Genomic DNA, 27477 nt, shown 5'->3' with positions numbered 1-27477 from the left:
TGTCAATAACATGAGTGAAAATGTAACAAAATTCATTTACATACACAGTCTGCAAACCACTGTGATATGCATGGCAGAGAGTACTTAGCATGTTACCACATTTTAGGGTTTATTCACATTCCAATAATCTATGGACCATGGGAAGAATGGCTGCTTAAATGTCTCTGTACATGTTATAATTACCAGTAGTCTAATTTTGTCTTCACTCTCCTTACAAAAGTCATACCTAGGGGGCTGAAGAACGTCTGTAGATTCTTCACTTAATAACCATTCTTGAAACTTTGTAAGAAGGTTTATGTGGAATAATTTGTGTCTATCTTCAAGAGTCTACCAGTTCAGGTCCTTCAACATTTCAGTGACACTTTCCTCTGAAGAAAACAAACCTGTGACCATTATTGCTGTTCTTCTTTGTATATGTTCAATATCATCTGTTAGTCCAGTTTCATATGCATGCCACACACTTTGGCAATATTCTAAGATGGGATACACAAGTGATTTATGTCACCTGTCTTCCCTAATACTGAGCATACTTGATCGTCCCATGTCGTATCCCCACGAGTGTTACACACAGGTATTTGCATGACTTTACTGATTCTAATTGTGAATCACTTATATTATAGTCGTAGGATGCTACCTGTTTTTGATTTTGAAGTGCATAATTTTACATTTATGTACATTTAAAGCAAGTTGCTAATCTTTAAACTACTTTGAAATCTTATCCAGACCATACTGATTTTTGTGCAATTTTTTTTTTTTTTGACAGTATTTCATTACAGATAGCTTCATCACCTGCAAAATGTTTGAGGCCACTATTAATATGAGAAAAGTGCAAGCTGGTTTTTGCATGATATATGTTTTCAGAATCTATGTTGATAGATATGGAGAGGGTCATTCTGTTCAAGCCACCTCATTATGTTTGAGCTCGGAATGCACTGATCAGCCAGAAAACTATGACCCCCCTATCTAATAGCCAGTATGTCCACCTTTGGCAAGGAAAACAGTGGCAACATGTTATGCCACAGAAGCAATGAGGCCTTCGTAGGTTGCTGGAGGGAGTTGGCACCACATCTGCACACACAAGTCACCTAATTCCCGTAAATTCCGGAGAAGGGGTGATGAACTCTGACACCATGTTCAATCACATCCTAAATGTGTTCAATCAGGTTCAGATCTGGTGAGTTGGGGGACCAGCAAATCAAATGGAACTTGCCACTGTGTTTCTCAAGGTGCTCCATAACACCCCTGGCCTTGTGATATGGCGCATTCTCTTGCTGAAAAATGACAGCGCTGTCAGCAAAGATGATTGTCATTAAGGGGTGTACATGGTCTACGACCAGTGCACCATACTCCTTGGCCATCATGGTGCCTTGCATGAGCTTCACTGGACCCATGGATGCCCACGTGAATGTTCCACAGGGCATAATGGAGCTTCCAACAGCTTTTCTGTGCCCCACATTACAGGTGTCAAGGAGCTGTTCCCCTGGAAGATAACGGATCTGCGCCCTCCCACTGGCATGAGGAAGAAAGCATTATTATTCATCAGACCATGCAACGCTCTGACACTGAACCAATGTCCAGTGCCAATGGCCATGTGCCCATTTCAGTCATAGTTGCTGATGTCATGTTAACACGAGCACATGCATGGGTCATCGGCTGCAAAGGCCCATTGTTAGGAGTGTTCGGATGCATTGTGTGTGGAGACACACTTGTACTCTGCTCAGTATTAAAGTTGATGTTAGTTCCACCATAGTGTGCCACCTGTCCTGCTTTACCAGTCTGCCCAGCATACAGCAACTGACATCTGTAATGAGGCATAGCCACCCAAACCTAGAACGTATGGACTTGGTTTCACCTTGGTTTCGCCACATGTTCAAGACACTCACCACAGCACTCTCCAAACACCCGAAAAGTCATACTGAGCCAACAGGCCATCACAATTTGTCCACAGTCAAACTCAGATAGATCTCGCACCTTCTGAATTTGACACACAGACAGCACACACACTGATACTACAAGCAACGTGCATTTGTCTGACTAGCAGTCATTCCTTGGCAGGTGATGCTGCTATCGCCTGAACAGGTTTGTATCGATAGTAGGTCAGTGGTCAAAATGTTCTGGTTGACCAGTGTTTGTTCTAGGGTCCTACAATATATGGACACTAGTAAGATTGGACAGTAGTTTTGTGGATCACTTTTGTTACCCTTTTTTTCTGTTAGAAGAGTGTCACCCATGTTTTTTTCCAATCAGTTGGCACTGATTTTGTTCAGAGGATAAACAGTACATAATGTTTACAATGGGTGCTGCTAATTCAGCATAGAATCTGATAAGGATCTTATCAGGTCCTGGAGTCTTATTTAATTTTAATGACTTTAGCTGTTTCCCAATGCCACTGACACTAATATCTACATCTCTTGGTGTGATCAGTAAACTGGAGCAGTACATAAGTATCTTATTTGGTAAAGGAAAACTTCAAAAATGTGTTCAGTATTTTTGTTATTGCTTTGATAACCCCCGTTTATAGACACTAGCTTCAGTGCCACTGACAGCATTTACATACAACCAGAATTTTTTCGTGTTTTGTGTGATATATTTTGATAAGATTCTACTGCAGCAGTCATTGATGGCTTCACACATTTTCCTCTTGACAACCAAATGATTTTCATTTGGAATCTGTCTATCTATGGGTGTATGCTTTGTTTTACACCTATTGCCATGTTCTTATGATGAAAAACGTTCATCAGAATCAATTAATTCAGTGGTGGTTAATAAGCAGGTATACTAAAGACATATTCTTATCCTCACCAGAAAATTTCATGTCAGGCCTGGCACAAAAGAAATGAGACTTGCACTACAAATCTGTGTTCTTACCAAATATATTCAGTTACTCATGATCACATTAAAAGTGGGACACAAATGAGTTCAGACATATCTACATTTGTTTTCACTTCTCCAAACATTTCTCTATGTTGTATTTTGTGAGGCTGCATAAGTGCTCTGTTATTTTTGTTCCTGACAAACAGCAGAGCATAACTTTCAAAAACTGTTCACTCACTGAAATTAAGCTGTTCAACTATGATGAAACTTCTAAAGAGTAAGGAAGCAGTCCAAGGTTGATTAGTTGGTTGGTTGGTTGATATGGGGGAGATGACCAAACAGCGAGGTCACTGGTCCAATCAGATTATGGAAGGATGGGGAAGGTAGTCAGCCATGCCATTTCAAAGGAACCATCCTGGCATTTGCCTGAAACGATTTAGGGAAATCAAAGAAAACCTAAAACAGGATGGTTGAACACAGGTTTGAACCATCGTCCTCCAGAATGCAAGTAAGACACTATGACAGATGGATCCTTAATAATGTAAGCAGTCTCCTTTCCTTTGTGACACTGTAGAAATATCAAAATCATTGTTGCTTTTGTCACAGTCATAATATGGATAAATAACATATGTACTTTTCTTTCATTTTTACCATACAGGGTAATAATAGTCTTACCAAATGCTTAATGTGTGCGAGCTGTTGCCAGCCTCACACTCTTGTGTAAATGCCGTGTAAAATTACTGGGCTTAAATCAGCCTTAGAAAGAAAACAATGAACAAACAGTTTTGCTGTTGTATTCTTCTAATCTTCAAATTAATTCATAATTAGATAGTTAAGTTCATTACATATCTCCTCCCCCCTCTCCCACACACACCTCTCCCAAAAAAAAAAAAAATCTGTGTCTTCTCCCTTATTTTGTCTGAAATGGGCTAAGTTAAGGTACTGTCTTCCATATCAGTTAGTTAACTAACTGTATAATAACTTCTCACGAGTGGTTATGTGATCACTAGTTCTGTGCATGTGGCTGTATACTTACAGAACATCTAAATTCTGGAACACTTCTAGTATGTCAGAGATGTCAGCATGAATACCATCCTGACACTGTCAAAATTATACAAACTGTGGCAGCACAGATCACAATTTGCAACTTCATCTCCAGATGCTTGAGTAAAGATCTCAGAAGCAAATTTCTTGACCTCAATGGAGAAATGTGCTGCACTGATAATAGGCCTGGCATGCACTACACTACTCAAGTAGCAGAATACGTGAGGCAAGCACATGGAAGTTTCTGGGGTTAGAGGAACCCATTTGTAGACTGCAAGATGAATTATGTAGATCACTGGAGCAACAAAGCATTCCAAGTGTTTGTAACAACACACAATTCTTTCTCATTTTCAAGAAGTGTCAATGGGCACATGCATATAACAAAATTCTAAGAGTCAAGCAACATATTTACTTCTTACCAAATATATGGTAACATATTACTTCCTACCAAATGTACCTCACAAAATGACCAGAAGAGAAAAATCAGAGCAGTTTGAACTCACACAGAGGCTTACCAACAGTAGTACTTCCCCAACACCATTTGTGAATGCAACAGTAAGTGGGAGAAATGTTTCATAACATGAAATACCAAGAACCACAAGGTGGCACACAGGTTATTGCTGAGAAGTAGAGTCCAGATGCTAACGACAATGCCAATTTGTTCAGTTCACTGGATGGCTTTATACAGCCCAATATCATCATTAAGTGAGTAACCACTGAAAATATACCTACTTAACTTAGGTCTTTAGGATGCAATCAATAAAGGAGTATAAAGAAATGATGTAAATTGTAAATTTATCAAGTAATATACTTGTCAGTTTTAACTACAGATGTCTGTTACCACATTTCAATCTTCCCTTTATGTTAAGCAATCATTTACCTCAAAGTTAAATGTGGAATTAATTTATACTTACAAAAGGTAACTTTTAAATACCTACCTCGTTGGGCATAATTGGTCATTGCAAGATCTTGTTAAATTTGCTGGTTTATGCTCCTGAATGCACATGGAGTCATCAACTGGACCTTTAGATTTTTCACGACACTCTGGCACTGACGTTTGCGTTCCACCACCACAACTTTTTGTACATTCTGACCATTCTGAGTATGCCCAGACATATTCCTTCACCATCGCTAACTTGTCCAATGGCACTGTGTATTCATATCGCAGCCCAAAGGTACTAGTTGAACGGGGCCGGTGTAATACCTGAAAATGTCGAAAGCTCTTTCAAAAAATGCATTATACTTGGAAGAGGAATTTAACCCACAATACATTTTCATGGCACCAGTTACACATATTAAGCAACTGGTATACTCAGTATCCAGTAACATCTACTACTACATTCAGAATGCGTTTTATCTAACAATGGAGATATGGATATACAATCAGTATTAAACTACACGTGTTACGCTGTACATATATGAATATGCATCTTAAATTCCATTCCCTTACAGTTCGGTAGTAATGAATGACATGGTTACTTATTCAGCAGGTCATGAATGAAAAATAGTGATTATTGCTAATCTGATGTTAAATTCTGCTCTTTTGTGGACTATACACTGAGTAGATCCGAAGAGACAAGTCAAAGTTGTGAGCCAGACAGACCATTACTTGATGTTGATACCTGCCATTTGTGGGCAGTGCACCAACAGTTGGATTACCAACATACACCTCACAGACCACCATAAAGAGTGATGAGAAGTCTGCGACAGACTGAAGTTTTGAGTTTCTCTTTGAATGTGCTTGGGTAACACATTGCCCGAAAAATGCATGTATTCACAATTGAGTCCTGGCTCACCAAACTGTCTTAACTTGTTTCATGCAGTCAGTACTGTTGCTCTGCTATTCTCAAAGCACATTTTCAGCTACCAGCAAGCCATGCCTGAATTGGTGTTAAAAAGACCCCAATTTTGTATATTTCGAAGAGATTCTGTAAAGCCTTCACAGCTACCATAGTGGCCACAGATTCTGTTCAACCAAAAGAAAATTGTTTACAAAATATTACAGCTGTACCTATCAAAGAAGTGTTTTGTATAACTTCTGTTTCATATAATTATGGGTCAAATAATACAATCTGTAAAGAAGACTGGCCACAAGTTAGTCTGATTATTTTGTATTCACAGAGGATAATGATGATATGCCAGGAGAAAGAAAAGAAAGTAATCTTGATATTGGCAAAATAGCTCAATAAACTTCACTTAAGTCTTAGGAAGTAGAAAATGGCAGCATTTTTTTAAAGTTTGTGTCACAAGCATCAGAATACAAATTAAAAGAAAAACAAGGAATTATGAACAATGGGAATAGTATGGTTCTTCACTTAGGCTGCTTATTAAAACGCAAATTACAAAACAGAGAAAATTACAGAAATGTTGCAAAAATTGGGCAACATGAACTGCATTGGGACTTGCTGACACAAGGTCCTTGAGCCTGCACTGGATGGGTCAATCACCGAAGGAATACATGTGTTGTGTCATCTAGAGCTCATCATAATTTCACAGGTTAAACAATGCTTCAATCTGATTTTATAAGATTTACATTGGATCTTGAGTTCCTGTCTGTAATCTCTAAGAGACTTCCAGACTTCCCAGTTTTGTGATAGTAAGGGGCTAGTTGTTCTGATAGTTCCCTCCAGATGTGATCTTCAGGCTGAGTTTAGTGTTCACAGTCAATCAGTTGCTCTGAAGAAGCCATTTCTTAATTTCAACATCTGGATAGCCAGTCAAATGTAGTGGGTGTTGGTGAGAAAAGGAGAACTTCATTTTCTCTCTGTAGACAGTTGTCACCTGTTGAATGGTCAAAGGAGCAGTTGCAGTTGGAGATTCTTTCTCATTGAGTGTTTGCATTTTGAGACTCTCCCTTCTCTCATGACTGTAGTTTTCTTAAGTTCAGTGAATTCAGACATGGAAAAAAGTCTCTAGAGGATGAACCTCTACAGAAGAAAATGGAATTAATATTCAGCAAATGATTGAAGAAGATATCTGTTTCAGCACATTCGGTATATTCTGCCACTTTTGTGTTATGGACAGTGTCAGATTTCGCAGATGAAAATGTCAAAATGTTGACTTATCTTCCCAATTTTCATTCATCAGTATCTTTAGTAATTATATTCTGGGTTAATTTGTCAGTGAACAAGAATGTGGTAAATCTTTCATCGTCTGCCTCACTCGAGATCAGTACGCTATGCTTTTTGCATGAGCAACTTCTCGCACCAGCACATGACAGACATTACTCCGTGCAATGAGCTAAGGCTCAGTAGCCATGGATGTGATGCATGAAATCAGAGACTCCACCAACGGCCTCCAATGTGAGTTTACAACAGCAACTGCACACACCAACTCAAAACTAGCACTGCCAACACCAGTCATGTCTACACTTCTCTATATCTACACTGAGTCTCTTTCTCAATCTACACCATGCTCTCAATGTCAACTACTGTGAAGCCCTCGAGATTAGGACTTTTTTATGCTAACAATTTTGTATTGCCTCTGGGCAATTTCATGTTATTGTTTGAGGGCTATCCAGAAAGTAACAGATGTTTTGAAATAAAAAAATTAACAAATTTCATTATATACATTTTAGAGATACCTTGGCTATTTTTTTACATAATCATCATTCAAACTGAGGTACTTATCACATGGAGGCACAAGTTTTTCAATGCAGTCTCTGCAGAAATCTGTTGCCTGTGATTGCAACCACTAGTTTATACCAGTGTGAAGTTCTATTTCAGTACCAAAATGTTTTGTAGCGAGCCATCTATTCATTGTTGGAAAGAGGTGGTAGTTGCTTGGTGCCACATCCATGCTGCATGGTGGATAATCAAACACTTACCATCCAAAGCATAGTTTGAGCTCTCAGGTATGATTGGTTATGTCTGGACGTGTGTTGTCATGATAAAACAAAACTTTCTGGATGTGTTTTATCATGAAAAAACAAAACTTTTGCGCTAAGTTTTCCCCAATGCTTGTTTTGTATCACCCGCCTTAACTTTGTCAATGTTTGACAATATCTCTCTGAGATAATTGTCGGGCCACAGTCAATGAAATCAACAAGAATCACTCCCTTAGAATCCCAGAAAACAGTAGCAATGATTTTTCTTACTGACAGTATTTTCATAACACTTCCTTGGTTTCTTGGGAGAATTTGTGTGCCCCATTCAATTAACTGCCTTTTTATTTCACAACTGACATGCTTCACACAAGTCTCATTTCCCATTATGATACAATCGATAACTTTGTTGCCATTTTTCTCATGATCTTTGAGGAAGGCTAGTACTACAGTCAGTCTCTGTTTTTTGTGGTCTTCTCTAAGGATTTTGGGCATCCACTTAGCACAAAATGTATGGAAACCAAGCTTCTCCATCACCATCATTTCATGTGCCAAACTCCCGAAATCGGGGGGGGGGGGGGGGGGGGGGGGGGAATGATGCTAAAATTCCACAATCATTGTGATCCTCATAGTGAACAATGGCATGATCATTTTTAAAATCAATGCACCATTGCTTCGCTCAGTTTTCTCTCATTACTCTTTTTCTGGACACATCGCAAAGGTTGCAATAAGTTTGAATTGTTTTGCAGTTTTTTGCCAGCAAAAATGTAAACAGAACATACCACAGAAGGAGTTAGATTTTCTATTTCTATACACATTTTAACACATCACAGAAAGTAAAGCAGCAGAAATACAGAGGACACACTACCACCACTGGATGTGTACTGAGTGTAGGAACATTACAACATCAAGATGGCAGCTGTAACCCCACCCAGCATCACAATACACCAAAATGACTTATTTTCTGGATAGCCCTTGTACATTGTGCCATCGTGTGTTGCATCAAATAACAAATTCAAAAACCCATGTTCTTTAGTGTGAGCCACAACACAATTGGTGACTGTGGACTGAACTGTGTTCCATGAATCAGACTGTGTCAACTTGTGTACGAATTTCAGCATTTGGCTGACACTGTAAGATGGGGACCTTAGCAGTGACCCACAGACTTTGTGTGTTGAACAGCCACCATCAGCATTTCCTTCTTTCCAGTCACCGTGGCCCAACCACCTCTTGTTGCTGTTATGAAACAGCTGACAGCTCAGCAAGTGGAAAGCCAAAAGGGTATCAAAAACCTTATGAACAGAGTACTGCAGTAGCCGACAGTAAATACTCCGCCATTTCTGCCATATGAAGAGAAGTGAGGAGACTGGGAGTCATATGAAAAATGGCTGTGACAGCACTAAACAGCATTTAAAGTAAAGGACAATGACACTGCTAAATGCTGTCATGTGATTTCTGCTCACCTCAAGTTTTTCCAACATTGCTAGTAACTGGATCAATCCTTTCAAGCATGGGCGGCACAACTCCAGTGGCTAAGTTGCTGATGCTAGTTTCTTATGCCTACCACCAAAGCATCTTATGCAGAGGGCATGATCAGAGACACGATCATCCATGCAGCTCCCAATGAAGAGTTTCAATTACAGGCTTTACACTTTGTGACGTTTCATTAGATGATCTGTTGCATTTAGCACAGTCCTATGAAGTCACACCAGTGGTGGCCTGCCACTTAGATTCCTGGGTGGACATTGCTGCAGTAAACAGTAAACCTGGATATGTGGCAGACTCAGCAGACAGCTGTGATGTTGCGACAGTACACAAACAACAGTTCATGCATCCTGCTACACATACACAGTGGGTCTCACGCTGCCCCAGGTTGTGGCAGCTTTACCCATCCTGCCTGAATTGTTTTCAGAAGCATGCTACAGCTACCCGTTCTGTGAGGTGGATTGCACTGGTCACCTCAAACTTGTTTGTCAAGTGGCTGTTCACATCTCATGACCACAAGATCAAATGGACATTAACCCGTAACTCACAAGGTGTGGTCTCTTAGACCATACGAAAATTTTCAAACTCACCCTACAAGGCCAGTTTTAGTGGAATGCTTCTACACGCCCCTTGACTTCCTTATATTGCCAAGCCTGTAATGTTTTGTTCAAATGGCTCTGAACACTATGGGACTTAACATCTGAGGTCATCAGTCCCCTAGATTTAGAACTACTTAATCCTAAGTAACCTAAGGACACCACACACATCCATGCCCAAGGCAGGATTCGAACCTGTGACTGTAGCAGCAGCGCGGTTCTGGACTGAAGCGCCTAAAACCGCTTGGCCACAGTGGCCAGCTATGTTTTGTTGTTGTTTGCGTTAACCCCTTCTTTTTTGTTGTTGTTTACATGAGTTATTGACACAAGTTGTGGTCTCCTGGGCTGCACCTCATGAATTACATGCTGGTTTACTTCAGTATAGTGCAAAATGTGTTCACAGGAACATGGCAGTTTTAACAATCCTAAGCTTGATGAAATTGTTAATCAGTGGATGGATGAAGATGACAGTGATATAGCTCAATAAATAGACAAAAAAGATGATTTTACAATAGCCAGCAACCACAGTCCTGCTAGCAAACAGGTAGGTAATTTAGAGGAAGAACTTCAGAACAACGGTGGTGGGATGTTAAAAAACTTCAATAGTCAATATCAAATGTGTTCTAAGTGATCATAAAGAAAAATGTAGACTACAGCACTGAATGTCATCTATGCAGACATTCTTTTTGTACCTATCGAGTGCAATTTTTATGTGCAAGTTTAAACACTGGAATTTAGTTTTATGTGAACATTTACTTGCTACAGAGATATTACCATGTTTCAGAATGTGAAATTCAGTTCTCTTACAATTTGTTTATGTGCATCTTCTAAAAAATATGCAAATTATGTCATTTTGTTTGATAAAATGTAAAATATTGAAGGCATTATTTATTGCAATAACATCAAGAAGTATTTAAACAACACTTAATTAATTTCTCTGGTAAACTACTCATTTCACTGTGGGCAGTTGGCTGGAAAACTTTCAAGGTGGTATGGGTCCCACCATAAGTATCCTCAATTTTCAAACATATTTACAATTAGGGGTGCCCGCACTAACTCTACCAGTTATTGCATGTAACCCATTCCACTGTAAGGTCAATTTACCATGAAAACTATTACAAAATGTGACCAGGGACATTACTTTCTTAATCATCAACAGTACTGATACTTAGAATGTCTTCACCATGGACACATTTATGTGTTTTGGATTTTCCATCAATGAGTCAGTTTGGTCTCTGAGAATGTTCCTTATCAACTATTGGGCATGCTCTGCACCGAAGTCTATGGTCATTATTTCTTCTAGCTGGGAAAAGCAAAGAATTTTCATTGAAACCTATGGCATGGACTCAATTTTTTTGTCCTCGAGCAGTTCCACTGGAACTCCACGGCCAGTTCAAGGACGAATTAGGCAGGTTGCAGGAATTGAATATGACACAACCTTTATCATAGAGTCAGTGGGCTACTCCCCTGGTTATCATTAGGAAACCATCCAGAAAACTCAGACTCTGCAAGGACTTCGTGGTGGTGGTGAATGCTCATGCTGACTTGGACATGTACCCCATTCCAAAGCCCGAGGAATTATAGGCAAAACTGGCAAATAGAGACTTCTCCAAAATTGACCTCACTGAAGCATACTTACAGCTCTCATTAGACCAATTTTCACATGAGATATTAACGATTAACATACAGCGGCACATTTTACACAAATATAAACAATTGGCTTCTGGGGTTCCCTTGTCATGGCAATTTTCCAGACGGTACTCAAACAGCTGCTTTGTATGAGCGCATTATCTATTTGGATGACATCATCATCGTGAGATGTTTAAAGGGCAGTATTTAGTGAACCTGAAGCCACTCTTTTTTGTTTTGCTGGAGGCAGGATTAAAGTGGAATCTCAGCAAACATGAGTTTTTCAGCCTTCAGTGGAGTATTTAGGCCATGTACTTTCTCATGAAGGTATCTTACCAATGCAGGACCATGTCAAAGCGATTGCATCCATGCCATGGACAGTGAACCTAAAGAAGTTCCAATCATTTCTCATGAAAATTCCATACTATGGAAAATTCATTCCAGCAGCATCTCGGATAGCTCATCCGTTACACACTTGTGTAGGAAAGGAGTGGTTTTCACATTGTCATCTGCGTGTGAAAAGGCATTCACAGAGTTCAAACAGGGCCTACTCTCAGCACCTCCTCTAACGCCTTTCCAACCTGGGAAGCAGGTAGTGATTGTGACAGAAATGTCAGACCACAGGATGGGGGCTGTCCACGCTCACCAAGAGACTGATGGTTCAGAACACACCACTGCATACACTTCAAAAACCGTCACCTCTGTGCAAATGAAAGACTCCCAAATTGAGGAAGATGCACTGCAAATATATTCACTTTGAAGAAATTTTATCTCTTTCTTTCTGGCATCAAGTTCCACCTGGTAAGATACCATGAGCCATTGATCTCACTGTTCAAACCAACAGCTCATGTCTCAGATTGTACTAGTCACTGGTTCCATTGTTGGGCATTGTTCCTCTCAAGATATACCTATGAAGTCCATTTCAGAAGCACTTCCCAGCATTCAAATGCAGATGTTCTTTCTCATCTACTGCTGGGGCTGGACTACAAGTTCAATCAAGAGGAAATTCTTTATTTCTTCCTGGATGATGAGACTCAACTAACTGTGGACAACTTTCCAATTAGGCGAACCCACATTGCCGCTGCCAGAGGTGGACACCATTCTTACACAAGTTCACACCTTCATCTTGAGGGGGTGACTGGAGCAATTGTCTGGGCAATGGTTTATTCCTCTTCTGCACTACTATGGCCTGTGACACCATTTACTTCTAGTCAACAGTGTTATCCTATCACCCACAGATAACACTGCACTGTGTCTAGTGATTCCACCAGTCTTACAATAACAGATCTTACAGCTGTGCCTGAAGGCATTGGGGCACTTCCAGGACAAAGCTGTTCACTCAGTGTCCTGCTTACTGACCAGGCATTGACCAGGAAATAGACAGCCTAGTCCATTAGCAACAGATGTGTGGAACAGGCAGTCACATGTCAGGTTTTTTCACCTAGGCCAGCACCCTCCAAACCTTGGGAATAAGTGCACCTCAATCTTGCAGGCCATTCCTGAATAATGCATGGCTCATCATCACTAAAGCTTTTTTCAGGTTAACTTCAATACAACCATGGCAGAATACATGGTGATGGCACTGTTGAAGATTTTCACTACTGAAGGCCTGACGTAGACATCAGTGACTGTAAAAGGTCCGTAATTTTGGCTGAAGGACTTTGAGAATTTCTACACTAAAATGGAGTGTAGCACATCTATTAGCCTCCTTACTAACCCAATTACGATGGAGAGGTAGAGAGATTCATTCTGATATTCAAATAACAGATGAAGAAGTGCATCCAAGATGCTTCAACAGAAGATACCATGACATTTTACTTTAAGTTCATACAGGTTGACAAAAGCCCATCAGTGCTCTCACAAGGATGTCGGCCCCATTCTCTCCCCACATGTACTACTGCCAGCACCCAGCACCCAGTTCCTCCCTCCTCTCTGAGATTCAGGCTGGCATGTGGGTTTGGGTCCAGGGGTTTGGTCGAAAAGATTGGTGGTTTCCAGTCACCATTCATCTGCAATGGGGCATTGAGTTTTGACACTTGATAGTAAAGACTGGACCATCACCCAGCACCAGAACCAGTTCCAACTGTTCAAATGTGCCTGCAGTCTTTTTCTCCTCAATCCTACCACCACATCTCATTCTCCTGCCTTTCAGCAGAAGAAGAGCTCATCCTTGAGCTTCCTGCCCCTCCCCCCCCCCCCTCCCCCGCCAATTCCACTCTTAGTTGTTCCACGCCACCATAGCCACAAGAGGCGAATCTGGCCTCACTGTTGGCTTCCCCACTGAGGGACAGATCAACGCTCCAGATTGAGTTACCACAGGACGTCCCCTGAGGGTGCACCAGAGGAGTGGCTGCCATCCAGGATTGACATCATGACACTGCCTCCGGTGCTCACAGCCTAACCTGCATTTCCCCCTTGCCCACCTGATGAAACCACAGATGGTTGGGTCACTCTCAGCCTTACATTCAGATGCCAGCACACTAGGAGCTCCTGTAACCAGAGCAGTCAGGAGACAATTGCAGAAGAGCTGGAGGTCACCCACCTCATTCTCCATGTAGCACTGGACCGGTCTACCTTTTGCTTTTTGCCTCGCTCCATAATAGTAGTCTCCACTGGTTGCACGAGCGACTTATTGTGCCAACACACCACAGATGTTACCCACGTACAGAGATTATGCTTGCTAGCTAGGAATGTAGGGTTGACACCAGAGGCTAAACCATCAACATCCAGAGTGAGTCTGCAGCACCAGCTGTGTGTGCTGACTCAGAATTAACATTGCCAATGCCAGTGATGTCTACGCTTGTCTATTATCAAGGACAATGTGGGCCTCCCACTCAGTTTACAGAGTGTTGACAACTTTAACTATTGTGAAGCCTTCAAGATTTGGATATTGTTATGCTACTGACTTTGCATCACCTCTGGCCAGTTTCATTTTATTGTACGTTGTGCTGCTGTATGTTGTATCAAATAAAAAAGATTCAAAAATCAATATTTGTTTGTGCTGTGTGTCACAACAAGGAAAGTGTTTGTTACAAAGAAGTAGGTAACAAGGATAATATGTGGCATTCTTTCCAGAACCTCTTTAAATAACTGGGCATACTGACAATAATAGATTTGTACCTTTATGAAGTTTGTTGTGAACTGTTGATCACAAGTTCAGAAACAGAAGTAATATCCATAACTGGAAGGATAAATGACTTACACTATCCTTCTCTCAGCCATGATGTGGCACAGAAAGGAATGAGGTATTCAGTCATAGAAATCTTTGACCACCTACTCAGTAATGTAGAGCATTTAACAGATAATAAATTTATCTTTAAACAAAAACTGAAATCATATCTACACAATAACTCCTACTCCACGGTAGAGTTAATTTATTATGATTTGATTATAGAATTTGAATCTCAATCACCAAGACTTGCAAACTTAACTTTAACAATGAAAAATCCAGGGGAATGTAATAATATTATGAGAAGGAAAATTGCTACTCACCATATAGCAGAGGTGCTGAGTCGCAGGTAGGCACAACAAAAAGACTCACAATTAAAGCTTTGAAACTCACACACACGACTGTAGTCTCAAGCAACTGAAACCACACTAATTTCAATTGCCTGAGACTGCAGTCGTGTGTGTGTGTGTGTGTGTGTGTGTGTGTGTATACCTATTATTGACGAAGGCCCATGGCCAAAAGCTTTAATTGTGAGAGTCTTTTTGCTGTGCCTGTCTGCACCATTCATTTTAACCACCCCTGATCTAACTGACTTACAGCCATCAACGAGGTAGAACTCATAATCAGAGAACTAAAAGATTACAAAGCATCTACAAAAGATCTAATCCATGCAGGAACCTGATGCACTCTGGAAGCACAACTTGGGAGGATACCAAGGAGGATTTCACCCACAGAAGCTGCTCAGACCAAATTCTCTGTTTGAAATTAATAAAGAAATACAAGTACAGAAACATACAACTCATTATTTGATTTATAGATTTCAAAAAGTATATGATAGTATCCATAGACCCCATTTTTAAAAATCCTCAGATCAAATAGTGTCCATCCAAAAATAATAAAAATTATCAGATTAACTTTAACCAACACAAATTCCAGGGTAAAGTTTGGGAAAGATATCTCAAACGCTTTCATAATGAAAAATGGTGCCAGACAAGCTGATAAATGATCCCCACTGCTTTTAATGTAGCCCTCTATTGGCTCACAAAGATTTAGCAAAAAAGAAAACTCATCTGAAATCAAAATGGGATTAAACTCCCAATAAGAACAAACTGCTAGGGGTTTGCAGATGATTTACCTCTTTTAGCTCTTGATATGGAAGAAGGAGTTTATGACCAGATCAACAGTCTCCAAAAAAAATTGCTTCCTTCAAGAAAATTGAGATCATGCTCATGAAACCCTTGTGCATATGAAAAATCTGCACAAGCTATTACAAAATCAACATAGTTCTACAGTTTAAGTATCTTGGAGAAAACCCTAAGCATAACTTGTGATTGAAAGAAATATGGACCAATGGAAACAACAAAATGAAAAAACCTCAATTTCTAACCTAGTCAATAAATAACAGTTTCCAGCAGACACTAGCATCCAATACCATAAAACTTTGCCCAAACACTAGCCCAAATTTAAAAATGCAATGTCATCAATACTTTGCTGTTTTTAAATACTATTTTTACAGTTGTTGGGGTAACATAACTTTTGCAACACAAAGATGAAAACCACAGAAAAGTTACCACTTTTTATTAAAACAATAAAGACTAAAGGAGAAATTACTGTGAAAAAAATGATGGTGGGTGGCAAAGAGTTCCATAGTGAAGATGTATATAAGTTTCCTGACTCAGATGGACTAAAACACTCAGTTGCTGCACCATATACTCCTCAGCAGAATGTTGTTGTTGTTGTGGTCTTCAGTCCTGAGACTGGTTTGATGCATCTCTCCATGCTACTCTATCCTGTGCAAGCTTCTTCATCTCCCAGTACCTACTGCAACCTACATCCTTCTGAATCTGCTTAGTGTATGCATCTCTTGGTCTCCCCCTACGATTTTTACCCTCCACGCTGCCCTCCAATACTAAATTGGTTGTGGTTGGTGAAGGTGAAAATAGACTCGTATGGGAGATGGCACATCCTTGGATATGCTCTGCTCAATACCTATCAAAAGCATTAAGAGGTGAAGTAATTGTAGTTGCAACATACATTCTGAATTGAAATGACTCCATAAAAATTAAACATAAAACTCCAATTGAGATATTTTTGAAGAAGGAACATTGTTTTAATAATTTTGTGATATTTGGAGTGGCATGCTGTGCTTTGATTCTCATGAAAAAATTGAAGTTTGATGCTAAATCTTCAAAAGAATGTGTGGTTTGTTATCATTAGTGTGGATTTCATGTTTATTTTCCAGGAAAAAGTTGTGTGTGTGTGTGTGTGTGTGTGTGTGTGCGCGCACGCGCGCACCCATGTGTGTGCACTTGCAGAGATGTAAAATTCAACTTCAAACAATTGTCACATACTCACAGGACTAAAAGGGTTGGTTGTTGATATGTCAGACGTAGATGAAAATATGTTACTGAAACTGAATGTGAAAATGTTGACTTTGACAAGAGCAGATTGTTACTCATACAGGGGAGGTGTTGAGTCACAGTCATGCACAACAAAAAGGCTGCTGTACATGTGAGCTTTCTGCCAAAAAACCTTCCCTCTGTGATCAGAGACAGTGATAATGTGTGTGTTAATTGTGCTAATGTGAATGTGTGTTTTTTCTACTTGAGAAGAAGGCCTTTTGGCTGAAAGTTGAAATATATAGTAATTTTTTTCCTGTGCCTGTCTATGACTCAACATCTCCTCTATGTGGAGAGTAGCAATGTATCCTTCTCACAATAGTGTTATTATCCATCCTGAATTTTCCATTGTTTGATTTTGAAGAGGATAGTCAAGGGAATGTATGAATCAAGATGTATTTCTGAGTGATGAAATGGTTAGCAACCATTTGTATGGCACTGAGGGACAAGTTGAGAGCAACCTGGAAGCAAGAAATGCAGACAACACAATTCACATAAATGATGGAATTTGAAGAAACCATTATGTTACTGTGAAGATTCAGTCCATCAGATCAGAATGATGCCTCTTTGTGAGACACCAAGGAATTACAAAGAAGCAGTGGAGTCAGTAACCTCTGAAGAATGGAAAAATGCAAGAAAGGAAGAAGTGAATTCTCTGAATAAAAATAAAGCACGGAACTAGTTTACAGATCTAACAAATTAGGTGATTGAAAATCAATGAGTGTTTGCTACAAAATTATATTCAAATAATTAAGTGTTTGATATAAGGTTTCACTGGTGGCAAAAGGATATATTCAGTTTTTAGAATAGATTTTGATGAGACATTTAGCTCTGTAGCAAAATCTAAGATTATGAGAGCCGTGCTGAGCATTGCAAATCACCATGATTGGTGTAAAAAGCAATTTGATTTAAGGACAGTATTTTGAAGGAGGGAATTTATATGTATCAACCAGAGGGTTTTGATGATGTCTCAGAAACTGTACATAAATTGCTGGAGAGTCTGTACGGTTTACAGCAGGCCTCAAAACCCTGATATGAGTGTCTTGTTAAATTCCTTAGTGTTTGTAATTTATGAGAGAGCTGTTCAGAAGCATGTATGTCCTGTAGTGAAAACCTGATGCTGCATTTTGTGTTAAGAATGGATCCACCATGGGCTCTACTGATGCAAGAAGTAAATTTATTGAACAGTTGGATAAATGATTCCAGATCACTGTAATTGATTGGTTTCTAGGCTTAAGAATCAAGAACTCTGACAACTGTATCCAAATAAATCAGTCTGCACACATGAAGAGAATTTTAGAGAAATACAATATGATGGATGCAAAACCTTTACATTTTCCAATCGAACCAGGATATAGAATTAAGTTTGAGAAGAATGAAGACTAATATGAAGCTTATGGTGATGCTTATCATGGTAAGCACAGAAGCCTAATAAAACTGGTAATGATGAGATAAATGTCGTAATCAATCTTGAATCATACGAAATGAATGATTCCAGACTGCAAATGTGCAAAAATGTTTAAATAGCAACTTTTATAACGAATTAATGTAATTACAACAATAATTATGACTTTTCAAAAAGGTAAACAATTATTTGTATTTTATTTATGAAATGTATGTTTCAAAGATTATTTTGCTAAATAGATTGATATATGATATTAATTTCTTTGCTGTATGCTGTTAGAAGAAAATCTTTGTTTTCAGTGCAGTTGGTTGTACAAGTTTGGGGTGCAAGAATGGAGAATGAGATGTGTGTTTTATTGATTTGTATTCTGAAGTGAGATACTGAAAATATATGTGTAATTCTACAGAAAGTCCACCAGTTTTTGCATAATTCTTGAAGTAGTAACTCAATCATCATCTAGACAATCATAAAAAGTTAAAATGTAGAAAGGAAATTGTGGTATACACCACTTCTAACAAACACCGAACAATGCGCTCCAGTACGCGGCCGCCAAATACATCGCTGGCTGCACTTCTCTGGGCTGCTTCCACCGCTGGCCATCTTCACACGCACGCTCCTTGACGTGGCCGAGAAATAGATCGCTGGCCGCACTTCTCCGGGTGGCTTGCGGCTACCATCGCTAGCTGGCTTCGCGCGTGCGCGTTTGTCAGCACACAGCAATTGGCTACGCCAGGAAACATTGCGATTGGTTTTCCCTGGAAAACAGCGACCCCGGCTGATGGCTCCATTAACTAGCAAGCCTTATATAAACCCGGCCGCCACCATGAATGACAGTTCTCATTGGGAAGTGCAGTATGCCGTGTTCCAGCTGCTTGTGGATGACTCGCCGCACCACTCAAGGTTACCTGGCTGCTCGGCGGAAAATCTTGCGACTTCATTTGGAGAGACTGAACTTCACTGGACTTGGGAATAATTACAGGACATGCACCCCACCATGCACATTCGGACATTGGTATAACCAAACTTTAATTCTGCATTACTTCTGAGTGTGAGCCTGGGTAGACACTTGGCTAACATAATTGTTAAAAAGTGATTTGTGATTTAATAAACCAGACTGAAGAGGTTATTGTGTTATTCCTGGTTATAACAGAAATGGATATCAAGCCATCAACACACAAAGAAGAACAACAAAAAAGATGAGTATTATTATTAATAAAATTGGTTATTTAAATTCGATTGTTGCTGTCACTCGCTGCAGTGTGTCACTATCTCAGTGTGGCAAGTGCTGTGAAAACAAGACAAGCCGCCCAAATTACTAACTTACTTCAAAAATTAATAAATCAGCTTTGGGTTGGATGGTCAGAAATGGTGACATCGTCTGGCTTTTTCTGAAAGTGAAGTGTGAATCCTCTGTTGGGCTTTCCTCCTTGTGCAAATTAAAATATATTGTGAAAATTTTATGTGAACAATTGCCCATATATGAACCACAGCTACAAAACAACTACAATTGCAGCAGAAAGGAGTTCATAAGAAGAAAAAGATGAAAAATAAGAAGTGAGGTGAACAATTAACAACACTGACATCCCACAACAAAGCTAAGTACTGGAAATATTTTCTTTATTGTTTTTTTTTTCTTATTGGTGAAGTGTTTTGTTATATAATTACTAACAATGAAAGCCACTGAAGAATCTGGAACAGTAGGGGTCAAACAGACATGGGAGACTGAAGTAGCACTGTGAAACAGGAAGAAGAAAACAATAATGACAAACCTGTAAGACAGGAAAAACAAACTGATGAATTAAAACAAGATGATAATAATGACGTAAGTACTGTGCTGTCATTGGTAATAAAAATGTATAATGATAATAAGGATCAGTTTGCAAAAATAAATGAGCAACTTGAAAATCATAAACAACAAAGTAAGGACCAGTGCACAAAACTCGGTCAGTCAATAGAAACATTATTTGATTGCTTCAGCAAAAATACAGCTCAAATGTATCAAAAAATTGTAGATTAGATGTTTGAGTAGAGTCTGTGAAGTCTAAAATGAAAGAAACTGAACTTAAATTTAATACTGAAGTCGGAAGTCGGAAAGTCAAAGATGAGATCATTGAAGACCGGGAGAAAAACAAAATTGCTTTTGAAAAAGTGCATAAGGAAATAATTACTGTGGACAAAAACGCAAATAATCGAATTTCAAAATTGTAAACTAATGTTGACACTAAACTGGCACTTGTTGAGAGTAGGTCTGTTGATCAGGTGAAAACAGTATACAGCAAATTTGTAGAAAATATAAAACTAAGCAACAATAAAACCAGTAGCCTAGAAAATAGTTTCTCTGTTTTGTATAACAAAGTTGAACAAATGTCTAATGAGATAGTTAATAGAAATCTTGTTAACAATGTTTCTCAACATTCCAGTGAAATACTTTTCATGTGAAGGTTGGTTACACCCTGTAGATTTTCTGCAAAGATAATTCGTGTCTAATATGAGCGCTGTTATGAAAAACAAGTCTGTTCAGAAGTTCCTGGAAGGTGAAGCATTAAGCCGGGCAAATCAGTATACCAACAATGACATAACCTATGCAGACTTTGAGAAAGGATTTTTAAGTAAATTTCGGTCAGAGTTGTAAAAAACTGTGTAATAGACACACACATTTTGCGGTAATCACAATGGTAACAATTATCATCATAAGGAACATAATACAGTAAATGGTAACAATTTTCATTCTGGAAAGCAACATAATTGCAGCAGAAAGAGAAAGAAAAGAAAAAAAAATTATATGTAACTGTTCCAAAAAAGTTGTAGAAATAAATTTTTTTCAACCGTATGTAAAGAACAAAGTGGTTACAGTTTTCATACGTTTTTGTGCAGACAATTTAAATGTGGTAACTTATTATTTTTGCTTGTGCTGTGTTACTTTTCTACAGATTGTAAAGAAGTCATTATTGTATTTTACGAGTATTATGTTCTTTCATGAGAAGTAATTAGTTTTTTATAGTGTTATTTGTCAATGTTTAGAGTAATGTTTCAAATAACTAACTATTTGAAAAGGTGAAGCTTTAAGTGCAAGACCCAATCAATTCATGAGCATTTATTCTGTTCTCAGTATAACTCTTCCTTTTGCTGTCTGGAATTATTTGTATCCAATACAACTTTAACCTTTCTTGTGTACTAGTTTTGGGGAGGGTGTGTGGATAGCGCCACACTATTTCTCACAAAATAACTGCAATGTCTTGTGCTGTATATAATTTACTTGTGTTTACTATGGCAGATATTTTTTCTGAAGTTTAATATTATTTTGTATATCTCATCCTGTGACACAATACAGAAGACTTGAACAGTAATTTTTCATATGTTATTGTATAATCTATTAGGTGGTATTAATGCAAAATGTTTATAGCAATCAGAGACTAAAGGACAAAATGATCGATAAAATTGATAATTTTGCACACAGAATAGGTAGGGGGTCCACTAACTTTGGTAAGCACATAATGTGGCTAGTGGTACCTTCCTTAGCAGTGTGCATCCATTCTTAATTTCTAGTGCATTCTATTCTAACTCTTTCCTATCCGGGTTCTGTTCCCACTATGCACTCTATTCAGGGTCTATCCCATTTATGTCATCACAGCTTGTGTGGATGATCTTATCTGACAGTACTACCCATCCAACATTTGTCATTTCAGGTATAAAAAATTCCTGCAAAGTAGGGTAAGAAATAATTTTTGTCATAGCGTGTTTTTATATGCTGAGGGTAAGTTTGGAGGTAAGACATTCGAAAATGTTGTTACAAAAACATTTCATTGGTGTTCTGAGAAAAAGGAATAAATTCCTAAATAGGTAAACTAATTTTGTCCTGTGATCAAAAGTATTTTGCTATACATTCTTTAAAACACCTCAGATAACTGTATATGGACTAAGATGTTTACTTGTGATCATAGGGCATTACCAATCAATGATCTTTCTCCCATTAAAAATAGATTTATAAATCTTGGTATACAGACATTTTCATGAAATACAAGTTCTACTGTCATGCAAATATGATAAAATCACTGTTATGTGTGCCATCCTTTTGCTTATCCCATATACATATGATATTTGGTAATGATTTGAGAGCTACAAAACAGGTAAAAGGTCAGACTTTGAAATTGTTTTTAAAATTTGTGAGAAAAGAACTTTGTACAGCAAAATTTTGCTCCTGAACTCTTTTGAATGAACTAATGATACTAAGGTACCGGTAGTTAAAATGCTGTAAATCGTGTATTGAAGAACCAATGAATATTGACTTGTTACATTCCAAAACTTGTTGGCATAACCAGTTTTATTAATTTGTACAAAAGCTTTTCTTGTATTTTATATGCCAGCCGAAGTGGCCATGTGATTAAAGGCACTGCAGTCTGGAACCACAAGACCGCTACGGTCGCAGGTTCGAATCCTGCCTCGGGCATGGATGTTTGTGATGTCCTTAGGTTAGTTAGGTTTAACTCGTTCTAAGTTCTAGGGGACTAATGACCTCAGCAGTTGAGTCCCATAGTGCTCAGAGCCCATTTTGTATTTTATACTTTCAAAATTTTTGGGGGGCAATTGAATAAAACTGGTTACGATGAGATAAATGTACTAAGCGATCTTGGATCATATGAAATGAGTGATACCATACTGGAAACATAAAAGCCATAAAGCCACTACTACATAGCTAAGCAACAATGTTTAAATACCAACTTTTATAAATACTTAATGTAATATTACAATGATGATTACAACAATATTTATTTGAATTTTATTTATAAAATGTATGTTCCAAAGAGTATTTTGCATCAATAGATCAATATATGATAGTAACTTCTTTGCTGCATGTTGTTAGAAGTTGTTTTAGTGCAGTTGGTAGTATGAGTTTTAAGTGTGACGATGGATAATGAGTTATGCATGTTTTATTGTTGTGTATTGCAAATGAGATGATTGAAAATATACGTGTTATTCTGCAGAAAGCCCACTAGTTTTCACATAATTCTTGAAGTAGTAACTCAATCAAACTATAGATGATCATAAAAAGTTAAATTACACAAAGGAAATTGATATCAAGCCATCAACACACAACAAATAAGAACACCAAAAAAGATGAACATTATTATTAATAAAACCGGTTATTTAAATTCGACCATTGCTGTCACTCGCTGCAGTATGTCACTATCTCAGCGTAGCAAGTGCTGTGAAAATGTGACCAGCCACCCAAATTATTAACTTACTTCAAAAATTAATAAATCAACTTTGAGCAACTAGAAGTTGAGGCTGTGCAGAATAGGCATAAGGTGATCAATAAGTGGAATTTTACATAAGTTTCACAGAGATCCAGTTACGTGGAAAAGTAGACTGCAGCTCTTCTTCAATGGAGGCATAATACATGGCTGCAAATGAGATAAAATAGTGCAAGACATCAGAGTAAAAGAATGTTGCACAATTTTTTCACTGCAAGATGTCACTACATCACACTTCGAGAAGATACGAAATCATGGACTGGTGTGTTGGAGGTCCGCAGCTCGTGGTCTCGCGGTCGCGTTCTCGCTTCCCAAGCACGGGGTCCGGGGTTCGATTCCCGGTGGGGTCAGGGATTTTCACCTGCCTTGAGATGACTAGGTGTTTGTGTTGTTATCATTTCATCATCATTCATGAAAGTGGCAATATTGGACTGAGCAAAGGTTGGGAATTTGTACTGGCGCTGATAACCATGCAGTTGAGCTCCCCACAAACCAATCATTATCATCATCATGGTGTGTAGGGTGTACCTTCCTAAACAAGTGATGATAATTCAGAAGCACGTGAAAGTGGATGTATGTGGGTTCCTATACCCACAACAATGCTGCTTGTAAGAAAACAAAACCACAAGCATTGTTTGAAGATGATTTATTATAGACTCATCCACATTCATCTAGCAGTCCTTATATGATTCCTGTGAGGTTCTGCATTCTCTCAAAAGTGAAATAAACCATCTGTGGGCAACACTGATGGATGCACGAAAGTGTGAACAGACACCCAGGTATCTGTCTCAATGAACATGATTTAAGCTATTAAAAACTAAATGAATCAAACTGAAAGACTTGTATAAAGTAGGACTAAGTCTTTCTGAATGCTGTATACTTACATATATCTTTATGTCATCAGGTATTGGGCCTGGTATAGTAATATTTTCTCTTTCATTGTGGCGCTCGTAAAAACCAACAGTGCCATGGATTGAAAAAGATCCTGATCTCTCAATCTGACTGAAACAAATATATATTAGAATTAATAGGATAAAGGTGTTCCATAGTCGACAGAAAGATCAGAATGAAATGAATCTCTGAGAACTTACTTGTTTCCATTTAGGTAATATTTATGTGTTGTAGCACTGGCAACAGCTACAAAATTTCTTGATGGCCCTTCCTCTACAGCACGAATGTTTCTGGAACCAGCAGGAATTATTACCACCTCCTTGTACCCTAAGGAGGTAAGAAATAATTAATAATTACTCAAAGTCTAATTTAAAGTGAAAGTAAAAAGGAACAATAACAGCATTAATTGCTGACAAAAGATTGGAACTGTTAATTGTAACAAGAAGTTGATTTTATGTGGCAACCACAACCACATATTTCACAGCAGTTTGCTACCCAACACTCCTCAATAACCATCTCAAAGTTTCAACTTGCCTTAGGCTTCTCCTCTCCCCCACATAGTTCATGAGTAAGGTTACAGCATATGAGATACGGTTCGGCACACTGTTAACCTGTCACAGAGCATACACTGATAAGCCAGAACATTATGATCACCGACGTACTATCAATATAAATCCATCCAAGCAATAACAACATCACCTAGTGAGGAATGACTGCTAGTCAGACATGTGCATGGTGTATGTTGAATCAGTGAGCATGCTGCCCATGTGTAGAATGTGAAGGTGCACAATCTATCAAAGTTTGACTGAGGGCAGGTTGTGATGGTCCAGAGGCTCACATGAGTATCTCGGAAACTGCAGGACTTGTTGGGTGTTCAAGGAGTTCTGTGGTGTGTGTCTCCAACACACAGCAAAACAAAGATGAAGTCATGTCCAGATGTTGAGGGGTCACCCATCATTACAAATGTGGGATGTTGCAGGCTGGGCAGAATGGTAAAACAGGGCAGGCAGTGAACTGTGGTTGAACTAACATAAGACTTTAATGCTGGGCAGAGTACAAGTGTGTCTGGATGCACAGTGCACTGAACACTCCTAACAATGGGCCTCCACAGCCAATGGCCCATGCATGTGCAAGTGTTAACACAACAACACCAGCAAATGTGACTGAAATGTGCATGTGACCATCGGCACTGGACATTGGCACAGTGGCAGAGGATTGCATCGTCTGACAAATCCCAATACCTTTTTCATCATGCCAATGGGAGGGTGTGAATCCATAATCTTCCAGGAGAACAGCTCCTTGACACCTGTACTGGGGACGGAAACAAGCTGACAGTGGCTCCACTATGCTCTGGGGAAAATTCATGTGGGCATCCATGGGTCCAGTGGAGCTTGGCCAAGACACCATGATGGCCAAGGATTATTGTGCACTGGTTACCAACCATGTACACCCCTTTATGATGATCATGATTCCTGACAGCAGTGGCATTTTTCAACAAGATAATGCACCATGCCACAAGGCCAGGAATGTGATGGACTGGTTCCAGGAACACAGACGTGAGTTCCAATTGATGTGGGGACCCCCAACTCACCATATCTGAACTTGATAAAACCCATCTGGGATGTGATTGAATGTGGTGTCAGAGCTCATTGCCTCCCTCCCCAGAATTTACGGGAATTAAGTGAACTGTATGTGTGCAAATGTGGTGACAACACCCTCCAGTGACCTGACAAGGCCTCACTGCTTCCATGCCACAATACATCGCTGCTGTTATGCACACCAAAGGTGGTCATACTGTTCTGGCTGATCAGCGTTTATGCTGAAAAATAGTAGATGAATTCAATCTCAGCACTGAAAATCATTTTTGACAGAAATAATACTATGACTTTAACTTGTCTTGAAATATGTATTTTCATATTTTCTCACAACTGCACTTTAAGTACTGGTAGCTATTTAACGAATTCTTTTTACGCAGAATCTACAATCAAAAGAGACAGATAGTAAAAATGGTAAGTTTAAATGAAGGAATGGATTACATTCTAAAATAAGCGCTACTCAAGATTCTGACCTTCAATGAAGATGCAGAGTCTTACATTAAATATACCGAGCGAGGTGGCGCAGTGGTTAGGCCACTGGATTTGCATTCGGGAGGACAATGGTTCAATCCCATGTCCAGCCATCTTGATTTAGGTTTTCCGTGATTTCCCTAAATTGGTTCTGGCAAATGCCGGGATGGTTCCTTTGAAAGAGCAAGACCAACTTCCTTCCCCATCCCTCCCTAATCCGATGAGATCGAAGACCTCACTGTTTGGTCTCTTGCCCCAAACAACCCAACCCACTCTTATATTAAATAATTATGTCATTGTAGGATTTGAATACTTTTTACAGCTACCGAATTTTCATTTTTAAGATCGGAGATAGCATTACCTCAACGTCTCCTCCTACTCTGACATATCAAAAAGAATAGTGGAATAATCTTTCATCATACTTTGGATGGCTTTATTCACTTCATCTGGAAATAAGAGTGACACAGCATGTGTAAGCACTGCTTTGGATATGTTTCATGGTTTCCTTTTTTATGATCTGAAGAAGATGGCTTTAACAATCAAAACTTGTATCAAAAGTATAATTTGCTGTCAAGAGAGAAAAAATTTATATTCATTTACAATTTTATAATATGACCAGTCACAGCCACTGAAATTCATGGTAAATCGAACTGAAAACATCTGTTAGTGATGAATATTTAACAACAGGTTTCATTGCAGTCAAGCAGCATCTTTAGACTGTTGGTAGTGTCACACAGACAAGGACACAAAGAAGCCCCCAATGTTCATTGTCCCATACTCCAGTTCCATGAAGAGGGGAAGTCATCAACAAGTAACAAGTAGCACAGCATTGGGGTGAATAGTGCAGGGGAAGACACACCTGTAGTTGGTTACTGAAAGGGCAAAGCACTGGAGATTATCAGCT

General features: G+C 38.9%; 1 protein-coding gene across 1 annotated transcript in view; it reads right to left on the bottom strand.

The window, feature by feature from the left end:
* Nucleotides 1-27477, bottom strand: part of LOC126198725 (A disintegrin and metalloproteinase with thrombospondin motifs 7-like) — a 673695-nt gene that overhangs the window by 43597 nt on the left and 602621 nt on the right. Inside the window, exons 13-15 of the mRNA XM_049935245.1 lie at nt 24708-24834; nt 24501-24618; nt 4797-5062 (exon numbers count right to left, since the gene is read on the bottom strand). Of these exons, the coding sequence (XP_049791202.1) occupies nt 4797-5062; nt 24501-24618; nt 24708-24834 (511 nt within the window). The remainder of the gene's footprint in view (nt 1-4796; nt 5063-24500; nt 24619-24707; nt 24835-27477) is intronic.

The sequence above is a fragment of the Schistocerca nitens genome, chromosome 8, assembly GCF_023898315.1.
Source record: "Schistocerca nitens isolate TAMUIC-IGC-003100 chromosome 8, iqSchNite1.1, whole genome shotgun sequence".
Lineage (NCBI taxonomy): Eukaryota > Metazoa > Arthropoda > Insecta > Orthoptera > Acrididae > Schistocerca > Schistocerca nitens.
Note: the sequence above shows the minus strand (reverse complement) of the source record. Positions and strands in the feature narration are given on the sequence as shown.